This window comes from Orycteropus afer, unplaced genomic scaffold, assembly GCF_000298275.1.
Source record: "Orycteropus afer afer isolate SDZICR_OR568_19922 unplaced genomic scaffold, OryAfe1.0 scaffold00113, whole genome shotgun sequence".
NCBI lineage: Eukaryota > Metazoa > Chordata > Mammalia > Tubulidentata > Orycteropodidae > Orycteropus > Orycteropus afer.
In genome coordinates this window covers 7,219,446-7,229,662 of record NW_006921700.1, presented here as the reverse complement: position 1 = coordinate 7,229,662, position 10,217 = coordinate 7,219,446, and the positions used below count along the sequence as shown (strand labels likewise).

Sequence of the window (10,217 nt, the reverse complement as noted above, 5' to 3'; positions counted from 1 at the left end):
AGCTGTTGCATCGTGGTAAACTGTGGTCAATGACATGAGACAAAGTATGTGAACTGCTGTATGGAAAGTGAATTTGCTCTGTAAATCTTCCCCAAAATCACAATAATATATATATAAAAAAAGATGCATGCTCACTTATTCATTCCTCAAAATAATGTTAGTTCCTTTGAGGAATAATACAAACTACAAAAAAACACCAAGCCATATGGAACCTTTTATTTTAATGTGATTTCTGTACATCGGGAACATGAGTAATCCTTTCACAAATGAAATTGATTACTAGAAGAAACAATGACAAAACCAAACTGGTATTTGATATGAATCCATAGGAGTTTAAGCTTCAAATCCAGCCAAGAAGTTTGTTACAATCTCTTTCAGCTTTGCATCTGACTGTTCTGAGATCTTTCCATCAGTTCTGTATAGAAATGAAAAAGATTTTTAGTTCTGACCTGGACAAAAACTCAATGACCAGCCCCACTATATAGCCTACCTACTGTATATTGTTCAAAAGAATTTTATTGAGACTTAATACTTAACTAGTTGTTTACAAAGAGAATACGTCAACTGTGTTCATACCTGATAGTGCCCAACAGGGCCTGGTGCTGGCTGACGACATGAGACAAGAAAGCATTCTCAAACTTTGTGATCTTGCTGGGCTCTAGTTTATCAAGATACCCCCTTACACCAGCATAGATGACAGCCACTTGTTCTTCAATAGCCATGGGCGCTACAAACAAAAAAGAATGTCAAATGACTTCCTCAAACAGTTCTAACTACTAACATGTCCCTTACATCACCTACTCTCACCTTAAGAATAATCTAAAACTGTACATTAACACTCCTTCCATCTCCTACCTAGAAACAGGTATTCCTTGTATCGGTTATCTTTGATGTAAAATCTCTGGGCATATGCCATAAGCACTGTTTATAATCTAGCAGTGTTAATACTGTTTGAGATATAAATAATTTGCTAAAATTTTATGACAAAATAAAGACATAATAACATTCTTTTAATTCTGCCAAATCCTCAGTCATATAGCTGGTGGAGAGGCAATCTAGGTCTTAATTCTAAAAGGAAGGTGTTAAATAAGTAATTCTTCCTGATGATTAACTTCATAGCCTTTATATTCAAATGGTAATAAACCAAACCAAACCAAACTCACTGCCTTTGAGTTGATCCCAACTCATAACGACCCCCACTGGGTTTCCAAGGCTGTAAATCTTTACAGAAGTCGATTGCCCAGTCTTGCTTCGTGGAGTGGCTGGTGGGTTTGAACCACCAACCTTCTGGTTAGCAGTTAGATGTCTTAGTCACTGTGCTACCAGAGCTCCTTTCAAATGGTGATAAGGGCTACATTTTAGTTTAAATAGCATCAACTGCATTCAAAAGGCAGTACCTTCAACAAAAGATTAACAGCATGTCTTATGGCTTGCAGAGAGTTACTGGGTATCCTGAGGCCTTTACATATAGCAGAAACACGGCCAAAATGAAGAAAGTACAACTCACAATACTGTCCTTGCTTCAGCAACTCAGTCAGACGCACACCACGACTCAAGAGTTGTTGAGTGGCAGCATCAAGATCCGAACCAAACTGGGCAAAAGCAGCCACCTCACGATACTGTGCCAATTCCAGCTTCATGGTACCTGCCACCTGAAGGACAGAAATTTTTGATACTGAACTCAATGACATAAAGTATTATACAAACATAATCTATGTTTTAAGATTCTAACCTAACACTATCCCCTTCCCCGCCAAAGTGATGCAAAATTACCTGCTTCATGGCCCTGGTTTGAGCAGCAGACCCAACACGGGACACAGACAAGCCAACATTAATAGCAGGGCGGATACCTTTGTAGAACAATTCTGTTTCCAAGAAGATCTGTGTTTTAAAAATAAACATACTAGGTTAAACTTAAAAACTTAAGCCAAAAATCTCTAAGAATGCTAAATGATTTCTTATGGTAAAGTAACTCCAACTCAACACTCATTATCTTATTGCTGAGATTAAGAGATGGTACATAGGAGAAAAAGATAACACTTATACTAAAATACACACACGCAAAGTGATACGATCTCCAGAATATTTTAAAATCATTTTGGGGGTGAGGGCAGAGATTGGAATGTGTATAAATAAAACAAAAATGAAGTATATAATACCACAAATTAATAATTGGGTGAGATATAGGAGGTTTTCTTATACCATTTCTCCTTACTTTTGTATGCATTTGAAATGTTGCATAAAAAAAGTAAAACGGGATCTCTACTTGTCCAGAGAAAAGAGCAAGAAAGAAATCAAATAGTCAAAGAAACTAGCCTACAGGATGAATAGTTGACATGAATCACGCCACATCTACTCTGAGGCCAGAAGAAGTAGATGGTGCCTGGCTACCACTACCGACAGTTCTGACTAGGTTCAAAAACACGGTCCTGGATAGAAAGGGAAAAAAAAAAGGTCAGACTAGCGGAGACTAGAGATTAGAGGAATCTTGTGATTATCACCCTGGGATACCATTCCTGGAGGTCACTTTTCAGCTAAGTAACAGATTGGGTCAATCAGTTCATAACCACTAGTCTTAAACAATACCTTGGAATCACCCAAACCTATATTTTAATCACTAAAATAATACCTGTCCATCAGTAATGGAAATGACATTCGTTGGAATATAAGCGGACACGTCACCAGCTTGTGTTTCAATGACTGGTAAGGCAGTCAAGGAGCCACCACCAAAAGCATCATTCATTTTGGCTGCTCTCTCCAGCAGACGGGAGTGTAGATAGAACACGTCACCAGGATAGGCTTCCCGACCAGGGGGTCGGCGGAGCAACAGAGACATCTGACGGTAAGCCACAGCCTACAGCACAGAAAAGGGTTGAGAGTTCACCAATATTAGACAAAAACATTCAATTAACTGCAAACATATACATAGAATCTAAAAATAGGTTTCTCTTGACCTGTTTGGATAAGTCATCATAGATGATCAAAGCATGCTTGCCATTATCCCTAAAATATTCTCCCATAGAACAACCAGAATAAGGAGCCAGGTACTGAAGTGGGGCTGCATCAGAAGCCGTAGCTGAAACCACAATGGTGTACTTCATGGCATCTGGGGAGAAAGTGAAGTTTTACAAGGTCATCAATACTGTGATTTTTAAATTAGAGGCTATCTTAATAAAAATCATAGCCTCTAAAAAAATGCTTTACCATGAAGACTAACCAAACTCAAACAGCTTCTATTTTAAAGAAACTGCTAAAAATCTTAAAACTTTGTTTTATATTATTTTCTTTTTACATTAGTAGAAAGTTAGTTCATTGACAGTAATTAAAATCAGCTACTTTCATTCAAGCAGAAGCTATCCTAAGATTAGATTTTAGACAACAGCAATGAGACTAAAGTTGTTAATACCTGCATCTGTAAGCCTCTTCACCAGCTGGGCAACAGTGGATCTCTTCTGACCAATAGCAACATAGATACAGTATAGCTTCTTCTTTTCATCAGTTCCATCATTGAAGCGCTTCTGGTTAATGATTGTGTCGATAGCAATTGATGTTTTCCTTTAAAAAAAAAAGTAAACATATATAAGGTATTACACACTATAAAATGTTTCCCAACCCAAATCTTAATGCAGAGCAGTGGTTAAAATCCTTGGCTGCTAACTGAAAGGTCAGCAGTTCAAACCAGCCACTTAGCAGGAGAACGATGTGGCTACAATCTGCTCCTGTGAAGATTTACAGCCTTGGAAACGCTGTGGGGCCCTGTCCTATGGGTCTCTGTGAGCAGGAATCAGCTCAATGACAATGGGTTGGTTTTAGAATCCTCATAAAAGGATTAGCCATACAACTGGTTTGAATGCTCCACTATTAACAATGGTTGATTTGTTCATGAAAAGGCACTGCCTCAAAAAATCAGTCACTGAAAACCCCATGGAGTATAGTTCCACTCTGACATATACATGGGATCACTGTGAGTTCAAATTGACTTGATGGCAACTGCTTTCTTTTAATTTTACTGTGATTTGGGTGAAAGTTCACAGAGCAAATTCATCTTCCCTATAGCAGTTCACAAAAACTTGGTCCTGTGACAGTGACTGTAATCTCTCACAATGCAACAGCTCTCTTCCCACTTCCTCCCCATAGCCACCTCTTCCCTGTGTCCTTCCCTCCCGTGCACCCGTGCCCCGCTGAGCTATCGCCCTGTGCATACACAGCCCTTCTGTTCTCCCATGATTGATCTCTGCAAAGCGTGTAGTTACCTAATGTAAATGTTCAGGTCATATGCTATGCCTATCTTTTGTGTGGCTGGAAGCCACAGGAGTGGGTTCAACTCCAGACCTGAAGGACAGCTAAGGGCAATAGTCTCAGGGGTTCCACCAGGCTCTATTAGACCAGCAAACCTGGTCCCTGTCTCTCTTTTTTTTTTTTTAAACGATTTTGAGTTTTGTTCCACACTGTTCTCTGAGATGGCAACTGCTTTTAATCCTTATAACACATTCCACTCTCTCTACCATATCCAGAGCATTTACAATTCAAAGCCTAAAGTAATCTTTCCATAGAGTAAGTTTTAGCTAGACCTTTTACATGTTATTGAGACTTTACCCAGTCTGTCGGTCACCAATAATCAGCTCACGCTGACCCCGACCAATCGGCACCAAACTATCCACAGCCTTAATGCCAGTTTGCATTGGTTCACGCACAGAGATTCGAGGAATGATTCCAGGGGCTTTCAGCCCAACTCGCCTACGGGTCTTGGAACCAATTGGACCCTACAAAAAAGCAAAGTAAAGAAATTTTTCTTTTGGTTTTTTACTGATTGGTTTTCATGTTCATTAGAAAGTATAACTGTATCAAATAAATTCTACACCTACCTTTCCATCAATGGCATTACCAAGAGCATCTACTACACGACCCAGCAGCTCTTCACCAACTGGGACGTCCACAATGGCTCCTGTCCTCTTCACAATATCTCCTTCCTTAATAAGTTTATCATTTCCAAACACGACAACACCAACATTGTCAGGTTCCAAGTTCAGAGACATACCCTACATAAGACACAATTCAACACCAATGACACCTGCGTGGCATTCCACTGTACACCACCTCTACACAGTATGAAAATAGCTATGAGAGAAAAGAAGTACTGTTCCTTTCATCTAGTTTACTCTGCATATTTTTTCAACTAACAAACTATCTCTTCTTTGGTTAAGATTTCCTCAACTCCCTGCTGTCGAGTTGGATCTGACCCATAGCGCCCCCTCCTTGGGTTTCCTAGGCAGTATCACTACAGAAGTAGATTGCCCAACCTTCTTTCTGAGGAGTGGCTGATGGGTTTGAACTGCCAGCCTTCTGGTTAGCAGTCAAGTGCCTTAGGCATTATGCCATCAAGTTCTCTTGAATAATTTTAACATTGTTGTTGTTGTTAGCATTTTAATAAGCCTAACATGCTCATTTTTACATCCTCAAAGAACTAAAACATGCAAACAAATTAGTTTGTTTCCCTACATTTCTTTTGGCTACAGCTTTTGAACTGGGGGATCTGTATGAAATGAGGTGATAAGGGTCAAATGGAAATTTTAAGACAGAACTGATTTTTATCTGTGAGAGGCTCCATAAACTGTCTACAAAATTATCCAGTCAGAATCTGTAATCATTACATTAGTAGAAAGTAAAAAGGCTATTCCAGGAACACAGAGTTTGGCAAGTTATAAAGCTCTGGTGAAGTATTTACAATAAATACAGAGAAATAGCATAGCATATCATTGCAGGTGCAAAAACTTAAGTTCTAACCTGTGCCACTCCCTCTAATAGGCCTTACTCCCATGTGCCTATTTAAATTTAAATGAACTAAAATCAAGTCAAATTTTAGTCAGTTCCTGAATCACATTAGCCCCATTTCACATACTTAATAGCAAGGCTTATGATAGATATTATTATAAACAGCACAGATATAGAATATTTCCATCTTTGCAGAAAGTTCTCTTGGACAGTGCTGGAATAGACTTTTGAATCTTAAAAGCTCAAAGGAAACGGGGAGTTCATTTATTTCAATCTCATCTTTCAAAGATACGGACAATAAAAACAAGAGATTAATTTTTTGGTCAAGGCCTTACAGGTGATAAAACATTTGGTTCTATAACTAATCTTCTATATCAAACCGTATTCCATATCAAGTGGTTGTTTTCCACACTGGACACTAGCAAGAGGACCAAGACTATCTTTTCCTGTATCCATGTGCTTACAACAGTCCACCCACATATCATGCTTTGCCTCTCCCAAGACTCCATGACTCCTAGGATTTTTATCTCTCATCCTACTGCCAGAGTAGGTTCAACCTAAGAGCAAAGAAATGGGAATAATCATCAGAGAGCTTCTGATAGCTATACCACTAACTCATCATTCAATCAAAATAGGCCTACTCTTAACAGAAGAACAAAGTCAATTGATTTTCAACTTCCCACCAGGAACTAATTTAGTTAAATGGTTAGTTATGGGTTATGTACAAGATGATCTTAGTAGCTACTTGAAACTTCCTGCAATTTGGGTGAAGATTTACTCAATTTTATGTTTTGGAGCCAGTGCCTCCAATTAGTGTGAAAATCAACCCCTAAAGTAACAGACTTGCTTAAGCAAAATCCCTAAATTTAATCTTTTCATAATCTATGATAACGACAAAAATAAATAATAATTAAAAAAAACTAATACAAATCAAGATCTAAGGTTAAAAATATCTGACACAATCTTTGAATTACTAAAAGACTAAGATGACACTGATATTAAAACCTCAAAATCTCATTTCATAATTTACCTTTAAGCCTGAAGAAAATTCTACCATTTCTTCTGCTTGAACATTCCTTAGCCCATGCACTCGGGCAATACCATCACCAATACTTAAGACACGCCCAGTCTCTTCAAGGTCAACAGAGGTATCAGCTCCAAGAATACGCTCTTCAAGAATGGAGGACACCTCAGCAGTGCCTATTGAGAGAGTACAACTCCATTAAAAAAAGAATCCAGCTCCAAGATCTTCTTAAAACCTATTTTCCCAAGCAACATAAAAACTAGTTTTGTCATTATAATAATCAAATTACATTTGAAAATAAAACAAACAAGATTCTATCTTTCTAAACTCAAGGCTGCCCTTCTCTTATCACATCTGCAACAAGCAAATTCAGAATGCCAAAGGAAGGTTAGCAGTTACTGACACTGAAAAATCTATAGGTAAAAATCTCTTCCTTTTTTCTAAAGCTTTTGGAGAAAAGAAAAGAAGAAATCTTTCAGAGACCAGAAAAGGTACCCATCACCTGGTGTGTGTACTTTCTGTTTTTATGAAAAAGGCATTATCAAAACAAAGAAGCTAGACATTATCAAAAAGAAGCTATACTCAGCCATTTATATGCAACGATGGGTCTCTCCTTATCCAGAGCAAAGAAGAATGAACAAAACCAAAGACTCATGGAAACAATTAGTCCTAGTGACTGGTACACCATGCAATCCACAGCCTGTATGACTATGAGACCAGAAGAACTAGATGGTGCCCAGCTACCAATGTCAACCACTCTGAGGGGGATCTATGGAGGAGATCCTGGAGAGAGGGAGAACAATGTAGAACAAAACTCAAAATCATTTGGAAAAAAAAAAGAGGGGGGACCAGGTTTGCTGGTCTGATAAAGCCTGGTGGAACCACTGAGACTATGGCCCCTACTTGCCCTTCAGTTCTGGAATTGAACCCACACCTGTGGCTTCCAGCCAAACAAAAGACAGGCATATGAGTTGAACACTTCCCTGAGGTAGATACACTCCTTGGAGAGAACAATCATGGAGAAGAAGGGCTGTTTATGCACAGGGAGACAGCTCAAGGGGCAGGAGTGCATGAAAGGATGGATACAGGGAAGAGGTAACTATCGGGAGGAAGTAGGAAGGGAGCTGTTGTACTGGGGTAAATTGTTGTCAATGTTAGAAGACAAAGTGTATGTGAACTGCTGTATGGAAAGTGAATTTGCTGTGTAAATTTTCACCCAAATCACAATTAAAAAAATATATATACTAATGGCGGTGGGGGCGGCAAAACTATTTTTCACTAGATTGAAAGAACCTACCAGGACAGGACTAAATAAATAGCACATTTCAGGTTAAGAATATGAAATTCCACAATAAGTGAAAATAAGAGAAGAAAAAAAAACTAAGTGAAAATACCATTAAGTAAAGGCAATTAGAAAATATGAAATAAAGATTTTTTTCACTTACAGTTTATAAGATAGTATAGTCAGTGTGATATAAATGTTATTAAAATTTAGAAACAAACGTTTTATCTGATGCCATCAAACAAGTGAAAAACAAACAAACAAACAAGAGCTATGTAAGTGTTGTAACCTATGTTGCAGACCTAGAAGTAAAAACTCACCAGTCTTCTGAAGACAGGTGTTAGAGGCATGGAGGTTCCTGGCAGCAATGAAGGATGACCCAAGAGCATTTCTGGAGACCTAATGCAAAAATATATTTAAGAAATCGACTTTTTAAGAAAATCTTTTATATAACTGACAAGCTTAAACAAATGCAGACAGACTATCAGTGACACATTCTGTTCATTGAGCAATTATTAGACACTGACTGAGAACTCCATAAGTGAAACAGACTTTAAGGGTGGAGTATTTCCACTTTCTGGAAGAAAATCGTTAAAAAGCCTTTTTTTTTGCTACAGAAAACCAACACGCTACTACTAGTCGTGTAAGAGCAACAAAACAGCCAGTGAACTGATGTCATCTTTCAAATTAAGATTAATTTTAAGATTAAAAAAATAATTCAAATGCGTTTATTTCTAGGTTTATATTTTATGTGTCTATGTAAAGATTTTTATGTTCTTATGTTCAAGGCAGATAAACTACGAAGGGCGATGACGTTTACATGCATTTTTCAATTATGGTTTGTTTTACTTGGGGAGTTCCCAATCACGGTCTAATAATTCTTCAAAATACCAGGTGGACAATTCAAAGACGAACTCTTTTAAACGTGCCACAGTCCCGCAAAGCACAATCTTCTTTCTGCCAGACTGAAACAATTTAAAAACCAACTTCATCGTTATCACGGAATTGGTCACATGAAATGATTCTTTGCACCTGTACGTTTTCCCCTCACAATCGTTTCAGAACGCAGCACCAAAAGATCGCTTACTTAAGAAGTCAAGAAAGCACCTTCATTTATTCCTTTCTTCTGCACCGACCTCCGGACGGAGGTGAATACCGGGGCCTGGTGACCTTCATACAATGTCAGGCTCCCCTTAGTCGCTATTCAACAAGAGGTGGCACAGTCCTCTGACCTTCAGCGGGGCGAGTCCCGGAGAATCAGCGGGGACGAGCCTCGCGATTTCAGTACAGGCCTCGGGGATCTAGCGCTCAAGTCCTGACCTTCAGCCAAAACCTCCTTTCGGGAGGCTGTCGAATGGAGGCAGGAATCCTCCCGACCGAGGCCTTATGTCTGGGCAACATCAAGGTCACTGTCTCCCTTACAGCACCTCCCTACACCCTTCATAACAGGTGGCGAGCAAAAGGGGTCCCCCTGCAGCGTCCAGCTCTAGCGACAGCCATCGGTGCAAGATGGCGGCCCCCGCCACAGCCCCTCACTCTCGTTGCAGAAAGCGCCGGAGCTCGCTGCAGCTCTCGCGGGCCACCTCCCTCCTGCGGGTCCCCAGAGCTCACCAGCCCGGCTCGCCGAGGAAGGGCGCGGGCCACGGCCGCGGCAACGCGCACGGACAGCATCTTTGCAACGTCTCCTCGGGTAGTTACTCTGCTGCCGCAGCCTCCGGACTGACTGGGACAAAATGGCAGAGCGGCGAGGAAGGTCAAGTCAGCCGGCCTACCTGACCCGGAAGTACCGCCCCCTAGCTGTCACCCCTGGATAAGAGCCTGCATTTTTTTGTAGGTTATTTTTGTTTTTTAATATTATTTTTAGGCTTAAAACTAAAAATCAGTGGTTAGACTTTTGAAACCTTCACTCCAGGCATTCGTTACACACTTATTTTCGTCTTTTCAGTCGACCTTGTGGTTGCCCCGCGCGACCACGTGGATAGCGGAACCTGCAGAAAAGCAGTTCCCAGGTCCCATGCGGGCTGCGAGATGCTGTTGGCGTCAACCAGGGCGCGGCAATGAGGCGGTTTGATAGTGTCGGATCTGACACCGGAGCTGGGAAACTGTGGTACTGTAACAACATTGAACAGCCACTGGGGA

The 10,217-nt window shown here is 40.1% G+C and overlaps 1 protein-coding gene across 1 annotated transcript; it reads right to left on the bottom strand.

Moving 5' to 3' along the window:
- Nucleotides 1-333: 333 nt before the first annotated feature.
- On the bottom strand, nucleotides 334-9,749 carry ATP5F1A (ATP synthase F1 subunit alpha). The gene is made up of 12 exons (XM_007943845.2): nucleotides 9,690-9,749; nucleotides 8,399-8,477; nucleotides 6,803-6,972; nucleotides 4,866-5,039; nucleotides 4,597-4,763; nucleotides 3,407-3,555; nucleotides 2,955-3,106; nucleotides 2,630-2,854; nucleotides 1,774-1,881; nucleotides 1,508-1,652; nucleotides 577-727; nucleotides 334-415 (listed from the first exon to the last, which is right to left on the bottom strand). Exons 1-12 carry the CDS (start codon nucleotides 9,747-9,749, stop codon nucleotides 334-336), a joined length of 1,662 nt encoding a protein of 553 aa, XP_007942036.1.
- Between the last annotated feature and the right edge of the window lie 468 nt (nucleotides 9,750-10,217).